This window comes from Danio aesculapii, chromosome 23, assembly GCF_903798145.1.
Source record: "Danio aesculapii chromosome 23, fDanAes4.1, whole genome shotgun sequence".
Lineage (NCBI taxonomy): Eukaryota > Metazoa > Chordata > Actinopteri > Cypriniformes > Danionidae > Danio > Danio aesculapii.
In genome coordinates this window covers 1051401-1073471 of record NC_079457.1, presented here as the reverse complement: position 1 = coordinate 1073471, position 22071 = coordinate 1051401, and the positions used below count along the sequence as shown (strand labels likewise).

General features: G+C 33.6%; 1 protein-coding gene across 1 annotated transcript in view; it reads right to left on the bottom strand.

The window, feature by feature from the left end:
• Positions 1–15056: 15056 nt before the first annotated feature.
• Positions 15057–22071, bottom strand: part of LOC130217447 (atrial natriuretic peptide receptor 1) — a 28953-nt gene continuing 21938 nt past the window's right edge. Inside the window, exons 19-23 of the mRNA XM_056449559.1 lie at positions 21359–21498; positions 16861–17013; positions 16488–16586; positions 16032–16123; positions 15057–15218 (exon numbers count right to left, since the gene is read on the bottom strand). Coding sequence (XP_056305534.1) covers positions 15057–15218; positions 16032–16123; positions 16488–16586; positions 16861–17013; positions 21359–21498 — 646 coding nt within the window. The remainder of the gene's footprint in view (positions 15219–16031; positions 16124–16487; positions 16587–16860; positions 17014–21358; positions 21499–22071) is intronic.

Genomic DNA, 22071 nt, shown 5'->3' with positions numbered 1-22071 from the left:
TAAAGAAATCTGATGTAATGACAATATATGCAAATTACATATGTGACATACAAATTCATACTTTTTATTTCACATATATAAAATATACATAATATATGCAACATATCATTCAAAATATTGCATATAATTGCCATGTATGTGTATTTTTTATTTTTATATACAGGCCCATAGTTGGGGGTGGTTGGTGGTTCGGATGACCCACCCCTCACTGACAAAGGTCCACAATTTGTCCCATTCATGAGCTCATTTCTCCTATTTTGACTGCTATGACATCATTAATAGTGAAAATAACCCATCAAAGAAGCAGAATCCTGGTGTGAGTTCAGTTAATCAGTTTTGGCCAATGCAAACAATTATTTTTCCAAAATCCAGCTGTGCAAGAAGACGTCAGATATAAAGCCATCTTTTGCTATTGTTTTTAAATAGAGAAATCCTTTGACAATAAGTAAGTTCTAAGTCTTGGGCCTTATTCTTGAAAGAAAACTATTTAAAGTTGTGAAGCACCAAAAGTGGCCAATATTAAAATTAATTTGAATACTATTTTGACTATTGTTGTTATCCATGAATTTTCAAATGTACTTTACAGGCGAGGCTAGAAAAATTGTGAAGCTCTACATTATTATTATAATTGTTATTATTATTATTATTATTATTATTATTATTATTATTATTATGTTTTAATTTTTCATTATTCAAATGGCCAAATTTTGACTGAGGAAAGTTGTGCTGGCAAGTTGGTTATTTGTCTAATAAATTACAATAGGCTACAGTTTTTAATAGAAAATTTTTTAATGATGAATTATGTGATAAATTTGTATTGTAAAAATAAATATTTGTCATATTTTTGTATTTTCAATATTTAGGAAATACTTTAATATTTAGCTAAAAATAGTGCTTAAAATGTCACATAAATTCAGTATTTAAATCTTATAATTAACTAGAAAATGAGGCAAATAACTGCAAAAAGGCCCACTATTTTGAGAAAAAAGAACCATCCCTTTCACCAGGCTGGCCATGGGCTTGAATACGCACACACACACACACACACACACACACACACACACACACACACACACACACACACACACACACACACACACACACGCACACACACACACACATATATATATATGTATATATACATACATATACATACACACACACACACACACACACACACACACACACACACACATATTTATATAAATATATGTATATATATATACACATACATACATACATACATAAATATATATAAACCCAACCCTAATTGTAATGTAAAAATATTATTATACAGATAATTTTTCATACTACCAATTAAATTCCCCATTAAACTATTTTATAAACGTCTACCCCTACCCCAACCTTAAACCCAACCCTCACAGTAATGTAAAAATATGAATTCTTGTTGTACAGTGTATCAAAAAATGCTATATTGATGTGAGTATCCGTAGCTGTATCCCATCTAGACTTAACGAGTTTACCGCGTGAACGCCCATAGACATATACACTAGATATCGCATACCGACCCTGAGCATGCGTCAATAGCGCCGCCACATTTGTACAGGGCTCCCAGCACAAATGCCATTCAACCGCACTAGTGACAACCTAAAGATGCTGGACTTTAGCGCTGTGTACAGGTGTAGTAACAAGCAAAAAAAGAAAACAAAGCACATAAGCCAAACATTTCATAGGTACGATTTCGTTTTTTACGTTTTTGTTATAAACTTTTGTGCTCCACAAGCAACGTTATTGATAATAATACAGTCACTTACTGCATTCACCATACGGCAAAGTAGCACCAACTTATGCTAGTTTTGTTGAATAAAATAAGCAAACAAGCAAACAGAGTGGGGGTCAATTATCCATCAATGTAGAAAAGTGATGTACACTTATAATCTTCGTCATTTAAGAACAATATTTGCATAATGACCACCAGGAAAACTCCCGATCATAGATATATGTGTATATGTGTATCTGGATAGCCACAGTCCTCCACTGCAGCTCCGCATTCATTTCAAAGGAGCGCTACCCTGTATTAAAATGGCGGCTCTGTTGACGCATTCCTTCCATTAGACAACAACAGGGTGGGCGAAATCTAATGTAAATATCTATGGCGAACGCCAAAGACTGGTGAACGCGCATAGGATTCAAGCGTTCTTCCGGTCGTTGTCCTGGATACTTGTGCTGCTTTTCCGGTTATGATCAGACGCTAACTTCGCTAACGGGCTGCTTGTGATTCTACCTCAATCATCAGATTTACATTAAACAGAGATAAATGATGAACGCGAGTCGACGCTGTGTGGACAGAATATTGTCGATCGTGAGTATCAGATCATGAGGGAGAATATACGCATGACTCTTACAGTCATTTACAGATCAACTGTGGACATGACTGCAGTAAACAGTGTATCGTGTGTAGATTATGAGTTATCATTAGGGACAGACGGAATCTGCGGACGTTTTTTGACATTTCTGCGCAGAATTCTGTGCAAAATCTGGACATATATGCGGAATGATTTTAGGAGTATCATAACTAAAACCTTAATATACGAGATCAAAAGTAACACATTTTAAACTTTTATTTAATGTTTACATTGCAAATCCAATTAGATTCACTTTATTTGGTAGACAAAGCAAGTCTTCCATATAATATCTCTACTAAAAGACAACAGAAAATATTACTGTACAAACTGTATTGTAAATAAATCATTCATTTTCTTTTCGGCTTAGTCCCTTTATCAATCCGGGGTCGCCACAGTGGAATGAACCGCCAACTTATCCAGCACATGTTTCACGCAGCCGATGCCCTTCCAGCTGCAACCCATCTCTGGGAAACATCCATACACACTCATACACTACGGACAATTTAGCCTACCCAATTCACCCTTACCGCATGTGTTTGGACTGTGGGGGAAACCGGAGCACCCGGAGGAAACCCACGCAAACGCAGGGAGAACATGCAAACTCCACACAGAAACGCCAACTGACCCAGCTGAGGCTCGAACCAGTGACTTTCTTGCTGTGAGGCGACAGCACTACCTACTGCGCCACTGCGTTGCCATAAATAAATCATATGAACATTTTAATATGTCAATAACTTTACTAAAATTAATTAAAAAAAACTGAATAAATATAAATTTACACACATTTACTCAAGTCGATAAACAGAAACAATTATTGGCAAAAAACCTGCATAATTCTGCGTGCGCAGACTCCGTGTGGGCCTAGTTATCATTTACATAGTTACATTTGCAGGGATGGGCAGTATTTATGATACAAGCATTTAAAATACAAAGTAGTATTTAGTAATTGGTATTTGATAGGGATGATAAAATGGGTGAATATTTTGTATCAGAATACTTTAGTGTCTTGTATTTTAAAATACTGTACTTTTTTATTAATTTAAAGAAACTGTATAATACAACTTAGAATACAGTAAAAGAGAACAGTTCTTTGACATAATAGTCACATTAGATACACAAGATAAAGCGCAAAACAAAAGAGTACATCAAAAATTAAAGGAAATAATAATGCAATATAGAAATAAAAAATCAAGTAGCATGAAAGATCTCATCATATTTGCTCAAGAATTATTATCAATTAATCTAAGTGATTTAATTAAATGTTCTCTTTCACATAGGACGTCTATAAAAGTTGGATTTACTTTAAGGAACCTCTGTTTGTGAAAGTGAAATTTCCTAAAATACTGTAAAAGCTTTGTAAGAAGTCTACATGATGACATCTTCAAAGTGCGGCCTCAGGTTGATGCTCTCACAGTTTTGCCTATGGGCTTGAGATCAGAACAGAAAATTGACTACAGTTTTTCTTGATTGCTTTGATGCAGCCGTCAACTGAAACTCCACATTTACAAAACAGTTAACACACAGGCCGAAACGAGATATATCCAGCTGCAGAACCGCAGAACCACACACGTTTCAGGCACACACAATCTAGCACACATGATCTAGGCAAACCATATATGGGAACTAACTAACACCTTAGCATTATCACCACCTATTGAATTTCACAAATGTGATTTCCCATTTCAGTCATTATTATTATATCATAAAGATCATTTTAACATCTCTGCAGTTTCTGAACTCAAATTATGTAAATAAAAATAATTGGTTAAAGACACTTATGACTTTATTCACGTGTCCACATACACAAAGAAAGCATAATAGACCGTCTAATTGTAGCATTAAGTGTAATAAACTAATTTAGGATCTTAATATTATCATACTTGGTTAAAATCACTTTGTTGTAAAATATAAAAAGCAAACAATAATGTCACATTACAATAAATTACTATAGTTAATCATAAACAATATATAATATAGTTATAAACTGATTATACTAATAGATTATCTGATTATAAACTATCTTACTAAACTGTCACAGCTGTTGACATATATACATATATATATTTACTTATTATTATTTTTTAATTAAATATTAATAGTTCATTTGTTTCTATTGCTAAATTTTGATTTAAAAACAATATTTTGCTTACTATAAATTTCTACAGTGTTTATTGTGGGAAATCATTAATGAAAAAATATTAGAAAATTAAGCAAATACACACTATTAAATTGCTGGAGTAAAATATTATTTATTACATATAAAGATGTATTATTGCCTATATTAACTTGCTATTATTTCCTCATTATAAATTAATCCATTATATAAATCAAACCTGTCCAATTTAGATCATTCAGCAAGGCCAGTAAACCAGTATCTGCGATATTGACTCTGTCAGATAATAATGACTGATCATCTATGATGACTGATAGAAATCTGTTCAGTCTATTATATTGAATGGCGATCGAAACAGCGCTCCCCATTTGCCCGTCTCGATCGCAATATCTGTGAAATAAAGTAAAGTAAACACTATTGTTTATTGTGTACAATATTTATTAACCACATATATCAAAATATATCGATGACGATGTCCAAGAAGATGTTAATACCATTAACATCCGCCGTAACCATATATGGTTTGCCCAGATTGTGTGTGCCTAAAACGTGTGTGGTTCTGCAGGCCTGCAGCTGGATATTATTGGCTGAAACAGCGGCACTCATAGTCAAAATGACTTATTTTGATTGCAAAAGGCTCTAACTGTGCCAAAACATTTAAAACATGCAACAAAAGCAAATTTTACCTCCAAACAACAGAAATTGCAAACAAGTATATGAGCTCTTCCTATCAAGCATTACACAACGGACAGCAAAATACAGAACTCAGAGTGAATCAGTGCACCATTGCTTGACATTGTAGCCTATTGTCAGTGCCGTTTGTTGACTTACAATGTAAGCTGTGCCAGATTTTCCTTTTTGCAAAGAATTAGATCCAGAATAAAAATATGCTTCGATTAAAATTTTACTGAATCCCTGACATTTTTACAAACTGCGGCTGAAATACTGTAAAAAACAAAAAGAACCCAATTAAATACTGTAAATATTGCAGCAAACACATGTAAACCAAAATAAAGGATCATCTATAAGGAGTATAGCCACTATTGAGCTCCTCCATCCATGCTGGCAAAGATCAATATAGACCTGCCGCCTCTTTTTATGAGGTTTGCAGACTGATTGCTAATTGAAGATTTGTGTGAAGGAGTAACCAGTGCTTTAGAGATTTCATACTAATCTTGATAGATTCTAATAGTTAGGAATAGACGGTTTCTGTTTGGTGACCATAGCTAAAACAATAGAGTTTGGGCTGCTTGAATGACATCTGTGTTAACTGTTTTGAAAAATGTTAGGGAAAATGTGTCAATCCAATGAGAGAGGGTGTACACGTTTGCAAGACGTGTCTTATGCTCTGCTGGGGTAGTGATGAGGAAAATGGAGTGCATCCAGCTCAAAGCAAACTAGAAAAACTCTAATATTGAAGACGGTGGTCAATGCTTGGAGTATAGATGGAAATTATGCAACACACATTAGGAAAATAACACACAAATGACTACTGAATTTTGATCATTTGTTTGTTTGTTTGTTTAAATCCAACCCAAATAAGTTGTTTACAACCATTTAACTTAAAAAAACGAAAAGAAATGTAACCCAAGGTATCATCTCTGTCATTTCTTCAGTGTACTCAACTTCATTGGCTGTTTCAAATGCCAGTAGTTTATCTGCAGGTTGTACATTGAAGAGTATGATTTTTCAGTATTGAAGATTTCAATAGCAAAAACACAATTGTGATCATATTTAATATGGCAAACAATTAAAATAACCTCTTCATAGATATTATCCTTTTAAAATAAGACTCAAGAGATGCTGTTAATTTTACTGCCCACGCAATGGATGGAAACACAATGAAGAGATATATTACTTTATTCCAACTCATTATCTGCATGGTTTTTACTATGATTAAAGAGATCATCTTTAAATTCACTTTCTGTGGGGAATTTGAACAGAAATGTATAGTAAAATCACTATAAGAGAAACAAAAGTTTATCAAAAGCTCCTCGTGTACAGGAGAAGAGGTGAAGGAGTTGGCAGAGAAGCAGAATTAAACTTGCTCAGAGAAACGCTGTAGCTGTCGAACACTGTTTACTTCACTGAGTCAATTTAATGGTGAAGAGACTGGACGAATAGTCCTATTGATTGAAGGTCTGTGAAGAAATGTCCTGCTCCCTTTGTAAAATTATTCAGCAGTATTTTCAAAATGCAGTATTTTATTGTGTTACATTAGTGGCTGCTGTATTCGGACACACTTAAACTGTAGGCATCTGGTGTTTTATTTTAAAACGCATTTCAATGTATTGTTGCCCACCCCTGTACATTAGTACGATGTGTATTATAGTCAGTGTTGTTTTGTATTATTTATGCACTATTAGCTTGATGTATTTCTAACAAATATTAAGATCTGCTTTTTGTTATTTTTCCAAATTAGTTTTAGTTTATTGGTATTATTATTTAGCTTTGTTAAAACAATGCAGGATTCCACACAATTCCTTCACACTGTCCCAACTCAAGCTGATTAGGTTTACAAATTTAAGTGGATTGAACATAAAACAATTAAGTTGTGTCCAAAAGTCCCTTAAGATGTGTGTGTTTGCAGATCATTTGAAATAAGTAGACTGAACAAGCAGCAAAAGTCATTATTGAGTGTACTCTTTTGTTTGTTAATTATAATAATTTAATTCATTTTCATTCAGCTTAGTCCCTTTATTCATCAGGGGTCACCACAGTTGAATGAACCAACAATTGTTCCAGCATATGTTTTACACAGCGGATGCCCTTCCAGCTGCAACCTAGTACTGGGAAACACCCATACTCACTCATTCACACACACACACATACACTACGGCCAATTTAGTTGATCAGTTCCCCTATAGCGCATGTGTTTGGACTGTGGGGGAAACCAGAGCACCCGGAGGAAACCCACACCAACACGAGGAGAACATGCAAACTCCACACAGAAACGCTAACTGACCCAGCCGAGGCTCAAACCAGCGACCTTCTTGCTGTGAGCTGATTGTGCTACCCACTGCACCACACAATTGTCTCACAGCAAGAAAGTCGCTGGTTCGAGCCTCAGCTGGGTCAGTTGGCGTTTCTGTGTGGAGTTTGCATGTTCTCCCCGTGTTGTCGTGGGTTTCCTCCGGGTGCTCCGGTTTCCCCCACAGTCCAAACACATGCGCTATAGGTAGATGTCTGTAGTGTGTGTGTGTGAATGAGTGTGTATGGGTGTTTCCCAGTGGTGGGTTGTGGCTGGAAGGGCATCCGCTGTATAAAACATATGCTGGAATAGTTGGTGGTTCATTCCGCTGTGGCGACACCTGAAAAATAAAGGGAAAATGAATGAATAAATAATACTCAGTATGTGATCCATGTGCTGTAGATGACGAGACCCCACAACAGCAGAACCACCGACACCAGACCCTGCACACACACCCACAGAGATACACAGTCACACATATGCACACACTCAATATGTGCGCATGTATTGTGAATGTTTGTGCGTGCATTTGTATGACTGTATTATTTGTGCATATGCGTGTCTCTTTATGTGTGTGTGCTTCTCTGTATATGCGTGCATGAATTTGTACATCTCTGTGTGTATGCATTGTGAATGTCTGTGTATGTGTGTGTGCATATGTATGACTCTGTGTATCTGTGTGTGTGTGCAGGTTCTGATGTCGGTGGTTCTGCTGTCGTGGGGTTTCGTCATCTACGGCACACGGATCGCAGCGCAGTGGGAGCTGCAGAAGAGAGAGAAAACACAGACTACAATCAGCAAACAACTCTGAATAAACAACAGCCTGAAGCCTGACGCACACCCAGCAGATCTACACACACACACACACAGTTACTGTTTTACTTTATATCTCTGTGTTTAAATGATTTGCTAGATATCAAATGCTCTTCTTGTTACTTCAGTGATGGAAAGATGAAGTTTTTGACGTTTATATTTTGTGACCTGTATTATTGTCTTCAGCCACTAGATGGTGTAGTGCACTAGAAAGACTGCACACTGAACTGGGCTCGAGGGAAAACAGCCAAGTATGTTCCACAAGCAGAGATGTATAAAGTACTAAAGACCCAGACTTAAGTAAAAGTACAAGTACTCTATCAAAAAGTGACTTGAGTAGAAGTAAAAGTGCTCTTTAAGCACCATACTTAAGTGGAAGTACTAAAGTATTCAACATTTTTTGTACTTAAGTATTGCAAGTAGTTTATTTCAAAATTTACTACTCAAGTACTGAAAGTAAAAGTACAAGTATTGTGTAATGTAGTTATTAAAGAATGCAGTCAAAAGACATCATATTGTTTTGTTTATTTTAAATCTCTTTTTTGGGGGCACGTCATTAAGCAGAACGAAAAGAAACATGACTTACAATACTGTATTTCTCTCACGCTTGAACCACAGATCTGACAGATTATAACAGCTTTAACACACACCTTTCAAAGTTGTGTGTCACAAAAACAGTCCATAATCCACTCAAAACGCTATTGAAACCCAATTTCGGAGCACAAATTACTGGTTGTAAACGCTGTAAACGAACGTTCTAATTCACTTGATTTTGATTTTATTGTAAAAAAAAGAAAACGTGTATATTACTGTGTTAAATGAAAATCTGAAATATTTTATGGCTTATGGCTATGATTTAGTATTCAAAAATGTTTCATTTTGATTATGATTTAATTAAATTGGTCCTAAACTTCATATTTTTATAGTATATTTATTCATTCTGGTACTTTTACCATAAACCAACATCTCAACCATTTGGTAGAGGCTGATATTTTAGAAATTATGGGATGTGTTGGGGAAAATGTATTGATTGTGTTAACTAGTGACATTAGGAATTAAGAAATGCAATAAATAAAAAAATTCTATTGGTTTTTTTCTTGGTGTGACAGTTAAATGGTTACTTGTAATAAAATTGTGTTCTTTAATACAGCAGTAATATATATGAACTGTACCCTTAAATTGACCCGCTCAAAGAAAACACTCTTTCTGAATGTATCAAACAAAACTCATGCACAGAAGACAGCATGAGCATTTATAGCAAATAAACTAATGTAAATATTCTCCTGCCTGCTTTTTAAACGCTGACAGGCGAGGTCTTACACCCCTTTGGTTATTGTCTTCACCTTCTCAACAGAAAAGGCTTCTATCGGCTTTAGAAATGAAAGCGTTGTTCACTGATGGCGGGAAGAACAGCCGCGGTTACAGTCTATGTATGTATAATACGCGGTTATCACAGGTAATCTATAATAGACACAGTGGAGAAAACTTGCACCTCATACACGCCTACCAGGCCAGGGGGTCAAATGTCCAAAGTGAGAGAGGCAGAGATGGAGTCTCACAACATTTCTCTGTAGTAGTGAAATAGCGGCTCGTGTGCTGTGCCGCCTTCACTCGCCCTCGCGCCTCCGTCCTTCGCCATAGTATTGCGACACCGCACATAGGAGATAAATGACGTCAGTACGTAATAACCCGTTATGATCTATTACTGAACCGATTTCGACCATTTTGACACCTCTAGTAACGAGTAACGATGCAGCTCATAAAAAATCTATCGGAGTAAAAGTATTAAACTCATCGAAAATATGTACTTAAGTAAAAGTGGAAGTAGGAGAAAAAAACAATACTCCAGTAAAGTACAGATACTGCCTTTTAGTACTTAAGTACAGTAGTGAAGTAGTTCTACTTCGTTACTATACATCTCTGTCCACAAGTGAATGCCTGTTAATAATGCTGCGTTCATAAAGAAGACCATGATACACACTTTAAAAATACAGTGTACTATATTAATAATGTTTGATATGAATAAACAGTTATTATATAAATGTTTTTGCAAACCTGTGTATATAGTTTTTCAATTGTTGCGTTGTTATTTTTCAAAGATTTTTATTAATACTTTGAATTAAATTAGGTTTTTATATTTATTGAGTGATTGTTTTGTTAATTTTATTGTTAGTGTTTGCTACAATGTGTATGTAGTTTCTATTAATTTTATTTTGAGTTATTTAATACATGATAAAGTAAACATTTGTAGGAGTTTAGTGTGTCATATGGAAGTGGATTATAGAACCGAGCAATATAAAATGAAACCATTATGAGATAAAACTCATCAAACAGATCACAAGTTTGTCCATAGAATGTAATTGGTTTAAAATAATTCATTTATACTTTTTTTTCTTGAAATTTAATAATTTTTTCCCCTAAAAACAAATGACTTAATTTTCAAAATTAGTTTATTCTCAACATTTTATTTAGACTTTTTTAATTGAATGACTTTATTGAAACTGACTATTCTTGAAACATTTTTCAGTTCACTTTTAATGTTTTATTTACTTTTTTCTTGAAAATTAATTACTTTATTCTCTATAATGAGTTTTTATTGCAACTTTTTCTTGAAATAAATTATATTTTTCTATAAACAATGACTTTATTCTTTACATTTAATAAGTTTATTCTCACTTTTTTTCTTGAAATTTAACACGTTTTTTTCTCAAAACAATTAGTTTATTTATAATAAGTTATACTCAACGTTTTATTTCCTCATTTGTCTAGAAATAAGAGTTTGAAGTCACATATAGTGACTTCAATCTCAAGATGTCTGCTAAAAATTTACATTTCTTTAAGGTCTTGAATGGACTGAGGGTAAATGAATTAACACAACTGTTTAGTTTTGGGTGGACTTACAAGTTTACACTTTTATCCCACATGAAAAATACTATAGTAAATGGTGTTCTTGAACTAAACAGTAATTAATAATGACTTGACTTTATTTGTTGTGGTAATTCTATCTCTAGTTGTGGTACCAGTAGCAAACTGTATCACAGTTTAATCAGTTACTAGTATCATTCATTAACAACGTGTTGTAAATACAACATATGAAGTATACCACTTTACTATAGTGGTTCGTAACAGTATAAATTACTATAGGCTAGCATTTTTCATGTGCGATGCTAGTTTGCAAACCCGTTTTCGCGGGAATTACGTACAGTAACTTTTATGTTTTACACCGAGCCTCAAGTGTGAATAAGATACGAATCAATAATCACTCCACAACAGTGACATGATGTTAGCTAGGACTATTTTAACGGGTGAAGCTATTTGTATTTTACAAATCTTCCTTCATTTCAGCTCGTTTTTCTGAAGCAGCACAGGAGTTCACCGTGTGTTTGAGGTAAATCTCCTGCTAATTATAATTAGCAGTGAAGAAGGTCTGCGGTCTTTCATCTGCTCTCTCTGTGATGTTAATGAAATGATTGAGTTGAATGGCTCTTTGTGCTCGTCTGTTGCTCACGCATTTCATTATACAGACCCTTCAGACGCCTGATTATTCCTCTCATCGCTGAAAAACACTCAGCTCTTTCACATTTATAATCAGCGGGAAACAGCTGTGTCTGACACGCTCATAGCTACTTACTACATTAGACAACATTTCTATCACTGAAAGACGTTTGTCGACATTGACACACACAACACGATCGTAATCGTATATCAGCACACGTCATCAGGCGGCCATATTGGGGAGCAGAATGGGAACAATGAAAACTCACATATTTAGCTAAATAGGGTATATGCCGAAGCATGCTAATAGGACTTTTAATTTGCCGGTAACCTGGGTTAATCGTTTCCGGTGAATTGTGTGCCAATGCAAAATCTGTTTAAGGTCTGTTTTCTCTAAAAATCAGCGATCTCCACTGGCTGAGTGATATCTGATATAAAGTGGGTCTCAGATTGTACAAGAAGCACTGCATTAAATAACATTTTCTTTATAATAGGAGCATTTATTTTACCCCAGTATATTCAATGGAGCTTCTGCGCTAGCCTGCTGATTCTGACAGGCGCATCCGAGTAAACGGCTTTTTGTCTCGTTTTACGCTTCAACAACTGAATGAATGCCAAAGTCTGTTTAACTGAATGTATTTTAATCACATTACAACATCGATGCTGTAAAAGGAACCGTATAAAATGGAAAAAACCTAACAATAACAAGTCACTGGAAGTTTATCAGTATGGGAAACACACTCGACATATACCCTATTACTGATGAAAGCGACTGAATCATGTGTTCAGCTCTACAATGCATAAAAACAACATTTACTGTCATAAATCAAGCAATATTGTCTTGGCAAGATTAATAATCATTCTTATCATTTCCGCTCTAGGTGAGAATATGTTAATCTTCATTAATATTGCTTGTCAATATCTTTTAACATTTTGTTATTCCGGTTTTTACTGAAAAACCAACTAAACTTTAAACATGGGCTATTTCTAAGCTAGTTCTAACATTTTCTTAAATCAAGCATTTTCTAGACAAGCACAATTTGTTTTTAAGAAATTGAGTTTTTCCTTAAAACAAGCAAAATAATCTGCCAGTGAAGAAGCTAAATATTTAGGATTTAAATAAGATTATTTTGCTTACCCCGCTGGCCAAGTATTCCCAGCCTAGGCTGGTTGGCTGGTTTTAGCTGCTTGACCAGCCTGGTTTTAGAGGGGGTTTGGCCATTTCTGTTCTGGTTTCCAGCCATTTACAGCCTAGTCTTAGATGGTCAGGCTGGGAGATGACCAGCTAAAACCAGCTTGACCGGTCTAGCTAGGCTGGGAGCCCAGCTTAAACCATGTGGTCAAGCTGGTTTTAGCGGGTCGTTTTCCAGCCTGACCAGCTAAGACCAGGCTAGAAACCTGCATGGAAATGGCCAAAACCCCTCTAAAACCAGGCTGGGCAATCAGCTAAAATCAAGCTGTTTTTTCAAGCTGTTTTTTCGAGTTGTTTTAAAGAAAAATCTCAATTTAGAAATTTCTGAAAATATGACAAAAAAGTATGTGTCTGGAAAATGCTTCTTGATTTAAGTTTTTTAAAGGTATATTTACTAGAAATAAGTCAAAAACTCCAAGTAAGAAAAGCATGATGCAGTGCAGCCTGGTTTTTGGCCATTTCCTTGCTGGTCAAGCTGATTTTTAAAAACACTTTAGTCAAATGCCAATCTATTATTCTTGATATTTTGAATAAGCATCAAATCTCTCTCTCTCTCTCTCTCTCTCTCTCTCTCTCTCTCTCTCTCTCTCTGACACACACACACACACACACACACACACAGAGAGAGAGAGAGAGAGAGAGTCGTTGACTAAAGAGCTTCTCTTTCCGATGCACCTGAGCTCAGATTCTCTCTGTGATGCTGTTTGTTTGCATTTATATGAAGACTCGATGAAAAGAAGCATTTCTTGAACAGCATTTATTTCTAATATTATTAACATCTTTGACATCACATGGATTTAGTTTAATAAGAAATATACTGTATATCCAGATTTGGGTAGTAAGTGATTACATGTAACCTGGATTACATAATTCTAAAACTCAATATCAAAAGCATGTACTTTTTGAGTAAACTACTTTTTAAACCACTCGTAATTAGACTACAGTTACTTTATTATGGATTACATATTATTTACACAAGGGCAGTAAGTTTTTCACCAAATCTTTCTCTTTAAATATTTTTTCATAATAAACAACACCTATATGCGTTCATGATTCTTCACGTTTGCAATGTTGCTATTGTTTAATGTTTAATATGCACTTTTTTTAGTGTTTTTTTATTAAATATTTGATATTTCTGTGAAGCTGATGTTTTTCAATATTGGTTGTTTTAATGTTGCTGTTTTCTAAATGTACTTAATTGAAAGTAAGTGTTTTAAACTCATCAGTGGTACTTTAGTAGTAGTACAAGAATATCCTGCTTCAATTTTTGTCAAACAAGGTTTTGCACAAAGGTAATCTAAATGTAATCCAAAAGTAGTCAGATTTGCCATAAAAGTAAACTAAATGTAATCCAAATGTAGTCAGATAACATTACCATATAAGTAATCTAAATACAATTTAAAAGTAGTCAGATTGAATTACCATAAAAGTAAACTAAATGTAATCCAAATGTAGTCAGATAACATTACCATATAAGTAATCTAAATACAATTTAAAAGTAGTCAGATTGAATTACCATAAAAGTAATCTAAATGTAATCCAAGAATAGTCAGATTACATTACCATGGAAGTAATCTAAATGTAGTCCTAAATTAGTCAGAGTAAATCGTGATGAAAGTAATCTAAATGTAATCCAAATGTAGTCAGATTGCTTTGCCATAAAAGTAATCTAAATGTAATCCAAGAGTAGTCAGATTACATTACCATGGAAGTAATCTAAATGTTGTCCTAAATTAGTCAGAATAAATCGTCATAAAAGTAATCTAAATGTAATCCAAAAGTAGCCAGATTATGTTACCATAAAAGGAATCTACATGTAATCCAAAAAGTAGCATGATTAAATTACCATAAAAGTAATCTAAATTTAAAAGTAGTCAGATTACATTATCATAAATGTGTAATTTAAAACTTTGTCATGCGATGTACATTATTATCAGTGCCTCACAAGTCCTGTATCTTTAATTAATCTGATGCTACCAACACTGAGGAGGAAATACTGAAGAAAAATGATTCGCTAAACGCACAGGAGAATAAATCACCATTCTGAAAAACATCACAAACCTGTAGGTCTATAAAGGACAGAAGTGATGCTACAGAACAGAGATGTTAGTTTGTGTCAGTGTTTTCAGAAGCGCTGAGGACTCCTGGGATACTGGAATAATCCTCTTTCTCTGCCTCGGGTTTCTCCGATTCCTGCTGTGTTGCGGGTTTTTTCATGTCTTTAGAGCACTCTCCTTCCAGCCAGTACGTCACCATGTCACCTTTACCCTGAGAAGCACACATCAAAACCACCTACACATCAGTCTGACAGACTTATTTTAGAATTAGGAGTACATTTCAAGCATTTTGCATTTATTTTGCTTAAACTGGAAGGATATGCTAAAAATGTATAGTTTACAGTAAAAATTTACAGTTAACAAAGTTGACGATAACAGAGTTGACGATAACAGAGTTGATGATAACAGAGTTGACGATAACAGAGTTGATGATAACAGAGTTGATGATAACAGAGTTGATGATAAAAGAGTTGATGATAACAGAGTTTTATGGTAACAGAGTTGAAAATAACAGTTGAAGATTGCAGAGTTTGATGATAGAGTTGACGATAACAGAGTTGACAGTAACAGTTAACGATAACAGAGTTGACAATAACAGAGCTGACAATAACAGTTACTGATAACAGAGTTGAAAATAACAGTTAACGATAACAGAGTTGACAATACAGAGTTGACAATAACAGAGTTGACAATAACAGTTAACGATAACAGAGTTGAGAACAACAGAGCTGATGGTAACAGAGTTGACTGTAACATGGTTAACGATAACAGAGTTGACGGTAACAGTTAACGATAACAGAGTTGAGAACAACAGAGCTGATGGTAACAGAGTTGACTGTAACATGGTTAACGATAACAGAGTTGACGGTAACAGTTAACGATAACAGAGTTGAGAACAACAGAGCTGATGGTAACAGAGTTGACTGTAACAGGGTTAACGATAACAGAGTTGACAATAACAGTTAACGATAACAGAGTTGATGGTAAAAAGATAAAATGAATGAATGACTATTCAGAGTCTCACCTTGACCTGTAAAACTCCTCTGCAGGTGAGCAGGTATCCGCCGATCTCCTCCAGCAGGAAAAACGCACTAGAGCTGCACTGGATCTTCAGCGCTGCACACAAAACCAAACCACAAAACACTGCACTGAATATCTGCCTCTCAAAACACACTCTGGAGTACAGTTAGCATTGCTTTTAGATCATTTTGCACATTTCTGCATCATTATTTCAGTGCTTTGTAAAAGATAAATCTGAATTGTGTGATGAAAACTAAGAATTACAAGGAAAAAAGTCAGAAAGTCAAACTGAGATAAAACATTTAATCACCTGTTCTATTTGTATTAATGTGAAATTATGCATCTTTAATTTTCCTTGTTGATTACAGTCATGAATATTTCCATTATTTAACAGCTACTAATTAAACTACTACTAAAAGTTATTAATTTAAGGATAAGCACTGATGTTTAATTGCGTTACCTTCACTGGTGGACTCCATGCGGGATGCTGTGTTCACAGTGTCTCCAAACAGACAATATCTTGGCATCTTTGTTCCTACGACTCCTGCAACTACAGGACCTGAAGGAAACCACCAAAAAAACACCAAATAAACCAGACTGACAAAGATCTCACATCATGACAAATAACGTCCATGCCGCTGAGATACTATTACCTATACAGTATTAGTAAAAAAATGGCAGACGGCTGCTTCTTACTTAGTACTGTTTATACTAATGAGAGAGAGAGATGGTCCCTCACTGTAAATACAGGTGAATGCTGATTAATCTCAGGTTTAATTATAAGCAGAAATATGTAAGTGTGAAAGCTGATTAAAGTGTGTTTTGGTGCGCACCGGAGTGTATTCCCGCACGGATCTGCAGCTGTGTTTGAGGTCTGTGTGGGATCCTAAAAGTTTTGCAGACAGACACCAGATCCAGAGCCATGCTGGCAATTTCAGATGCGTGCAGGATCCCGTTTTCTTGCGGGACCCCCGAAACCACCATATCTGTGGCACAACACACACACAATCAAATCTGCATGCTCACATTTACAGAGAACAGGCATTCAGGCTGTCCATAGGGAAATGAAATTAATTTTTAATAAGCTTTAAACTATTAACTTATTTATACAACAATTCTTTGAATTAATGCAGACATCATTCATAACCCTGAAAACTACATTACCCATGATGCTGTGCAGAAATTCTACCAGAGAGTTGCAGTAAGTAAAGTGTGGCTAAGTACAATTCTAGCCCCACCCACTTATATGAAGAACAGCCAATGACATAATCGCATCAGTCTACACTCTCAAAAAACGTATTTTTGCAATGTATTTCTTCTAAAGACAGAACCAACAACTTAAATCAATGATTTTCTACATGAACAGCCTGTAATCTTTTTATCAATTGAGTAATGTGCAATGTTTTATTGAATTGTAGTTCTTCTTCTTCTTCTTCTTATCTGAATTTCATACATTTATTTTTCAATTTAGGGCAAACAGAGGATTACAAGGATAAATCCTGAATTGCGAGAAAAATACATTTTTAATTCTTATTTAAAAACTCAAACAATAATGCAAGACAAACTGAGAATTACAAGAAAATAAGTCAGAATAACGATAAATAAACCTCAAATTACAACAAAAAAGTCAGAAATACAAAACAATAGACTCAGAATTAGAAGAAAAAATTCAGAATTGCGAAACGTGAACTCAGAATTACAAGAAATAAGTCATAATTACGAAAAATAAACTCAGAATTACAAGAAATAAGTCAGAATTACGAATAATAAACTTAGAATTACAAGAAATAAGTCATAATTACGAAAAATAAACTCAGAATTATAAGAGATAAGTCAGAATTACGAATAATAAACTCAGAATTATAAGAAATAGGTCAGAATTACAAAATGTAAACTCGGGATTACAAGAAATAAGTCATAATTATGAATAATAAACTCAGAATTACAAGAAATAAGTCAGAATTACGAATAATAAACTTAGAATTACAAGAAATAAGTCATAATTACGAAAAATAAACTCAGAATTATAAGAGATAAGTCAGAATTACGAATAATAAACTTAGAATTATAAGAAAACGGTCAGAATTACAAAATGTAAACTCGGGATGACAAGAAATAAGTCATAATTATGAATAATAAACTCAGAATTATAAGAGATAAGTCAGAATTACGAATAATAAACCCAGAATGAAAAGAAATAGGTCAGAATTACAAGACTTAAACTCGGGATTACAAGAAAAAGTCAGAATTACGAAAAATAAATTCAGAATTAAGCAGTATGTCAGAATTACGAATAATAAACCCAGAATTATAAGAATAAGTCAGAATTACGAATAATAAACTCAGAATTATAAGAATAAGTCAGAATTACGAATAATAAACTCAGAATTATCAGAAATAGGTCAGAATTACAAAACGTAAACTCGGGATTACAATAAAAAAGTCAGAATTACGAAAAATAAATTCAGAATTACAAGCAGTAAGTCAGAATTACGAATAATAAACTCAGAATTATAAGAAATAAGTCAGAATTATGAACAATAGACTCAGAATTACAAGAAATAAGTCAGAATTACGAATAATAAACTTAGAGTTACAAGAAATAAGTCATAATTACGAAAAATAAACTCAGAATTATAAGAGATAAGTCAGAATTACGAATAATAAACCCAGAATTATAAGAAATAGGTCAGAATTACAAGACTTAAACTTGGGATTACAAGAAAAAAGTCAGAATTACGAAAAATAAATTCAGAATTAAGCAGTATGTCAGAATTACGAATAATAAACCCAGAATTATAAGAATAAGTCAGAATTACGAATAATAAACTCAGAATTATAAGAAATAGGTCAGAATTACAAAACGTAAACTCGGGATTACAATAAAAAAGTCAGAATTACGAAAAATAAATTCAGAATTACAAGCAGTAAGTCAGAATTACGAAAAATAAATTCAGAATTACAAGCAGTAAGTCAGAATTACGAATAATAAACTCAGAATTATAAGAAATAAGTCAGAATTACGAACAATAGACTCAGAATTACAAGAAATAGGTCAGAATTACGAATAATAAACTCAGAATTACAAGCAGTACGTCAGAATTACGAATAATAAATTTAGAATTATAAGAAATAAGTCAGAATTACAAGACGTAAACTCGGGATTACAAGAAAAAAATCAGAAATACGAAAAATAAATTCAGAATTATAAGAAATAAGTCAGAATTACGAATAATAAACTTAGAATTACAAGAAATAAGTCAGAATTACAAAAAATAAACTCAGAATTATAAGAAATAGGTCAGAATTACAAAATGTAAACTCGGGATTACAAGAAAAAAGTCAGAATTACGAAAAATAAATTCAGAATTAAGCAGTATGTCAGAATTACGAATAATAAACCCAGAATTATAAGAATAAGTCAGAATTACGAATAATAAACTCAGAATTATAAGAATAAGTCAGAATTACGAATAATAAACTCAGAATTATCAGAAATAGGTCAGAATTACAAAACGTAAACTCGGGATTACAATAAAAAAGTCAGAATTACGAAAAATAAATTCAGAATTACAAGCAGTAAGTCAGAATTACGAAAAATAAATTCAGAATTACAAGCAGTAAGTCAGAATTACGAATAATAAACTCAGAATTATAAGAAATAAGTCAGAATTACGAACAATAGACTCAGAATTACAAGAAATAGGTCAGAATTACGAATAATAAACTCAGAATTACAAGCAGTACGTCAGAATTACGAATAATAAATTTAGAATTATAAGAAATAAGTCAGAATTACAAGACGTAAACTCGGGATTACAAGAAAAAAAATCAGAAATACGAAAAATAAATTCAGAATTATAAGAAATAAGTCAGAATTACGAATAATAAACTTAGAATTACAAGAAAGAAGTCAGAATTACAAAAAATAAACTCAGAATTATAAGAAATAGGTCAGAATTACAAAATGTAAACTCGGGATTACAAGAAAAAAGTCAGAATTACGAAAAATAAATTCAGAATTAAGCAGTATGTCAGAATTACGAATAATAAACCCAGAATTATAAGAATAAGTCAGAATTACGAATAATAAACTCAGAATTATCAGAAATAGGTCAGAATTACAAAACGTAAACTCGGGATTACAATAAAAAAGTCAGAATTACGAAAAATAAATTCAGAATTACAAGCAGTAAGTCAGAATTACGAAAAATAAATTCAGAATTACAAGCAGTAAGTCAGAATTACGAATAATAAACTCAGAATTATAAGAAATAAGTCAGAATTACAAACAATAGACTCAGAATTACAAGAAATAGGTCAGAATTACGAATAATAAACTCAGAATTACAAGCAGTACGTCAGAATTACGAATAATAAATTTAGAATTATAAGAAATAAGTCAGAATTACAAGACGTAAACTCGGGATTACAAGAAAAAAATCAGAAATACGAAAAATAAATTCAGAATTATAAGAAATAAGTCAGAATTACGAATAATAAACTTAGAATTACAAGAAATAAGTCAGAATTACAAAAAATAAACTCAGAATTATAAGAAATAGGTCAAAATTACAAAAAATAAACTCAGAATTATAAGAAATAGGTCAGAATTACAAGACGTAAATTTGGGATTACAAGAAAAAAGTCTGAATTACAAAAAAACTCAGAATTACAAGCAGTAAGTCAGAATTACGAATAATAAACTCAGAATTATAACAAAAAAGTCAGATTTACGAGACGTAAACTCAGAATTACAAGAAAAAAGTCAGAATTACAAGACAAACTCAGAATTACAAGAATTAAGTCAAAATTATGAGACAAACTCAGAATTACAATAAGACAGAGTTACAAGAAATAAACTCAGAATTACAAGAAAAAATCAGAACAACAACAATTATACTCAAAATTAAGAAAAAAGTCAGATTTGTAAGACGTAAACTCAAAATTATGAGAAAAAAGTCAGAATTACCATATGTAAACTCAGAATTACAAAAAGTCAGAATAACAAAACTTAAATTCAGAATTAAGAGAAAGTCAAAATTACGATAAATTAACTCAGTGCATGTGTCTGCATCAAAATTGCATTACGAAAACTCTAAATTACAGTAAAAAAGTCAGAATTACAAGAAATAAACTCAAAAATCTGAATTGCGACATAAAACAAAAGTCAGAATTGCGACCTTTTTTTGCGAAACCTAATTTATAAAATATCCCTATGGTACAAGGCACTCCCTGCAAAATCTGTTTTCAGAAAAAATAAATGGTGTTTTACCGAATAAATATTATGTTTCGTTTAGCGCGTGGTGATGCCGTGCTTTAGTGACGTACATGCATCGCCGATTGTTTCCACCTTATACACATCATGGTTGTCGATGATCTCGTCAAAGGTCGTGTAGAGTTTGTTAAGAAAGTCCACAACCTGGTAAGGAGTGCTGGTGCTGGACAACTGCGTGAAGCCCACGATATCACTGAGAACATCAAGAGAACACACACACACACACACACACACACACACACACACACACACACACACACACACACACACACACACACACACACACACGCACATGGAAGAACAAACACCACAGAAAACAAACAAAAACAACATCAGTTAGTCCAATAATAATAATTAATAATGTCAAATAGAATATAATAGAAAAATAATCCATTAATTCCATCCGTTAATAACTACAGTTATCATTAAATAACAAGAATGTTTTTACTAATGCATTACGGTAATGTTTTAAATCTGTTAATTATGGGATAATGCACATCCAGCCGGTGGTTATTGCAGAATAGAGCACGACAGCAGCTGTTGTAGAAGACTGAAGGGGTTATTCTGTGATAACAACCGGCTGGACGTGCATTATGCTATATGTGTGTGAATGTTGTTGCAAGTTTGTGTGTGAGTGTGTACATGTCTGTGCGAGTGTGTGTGTGTGTATATGTCTCTGCGAGTAGAAGACTGAAGGGGTTATTCTGTGATAACAACGGCTGGATGTGCATTATGCTATATGTGTGTGAATGTTGTTGCAAGTTTG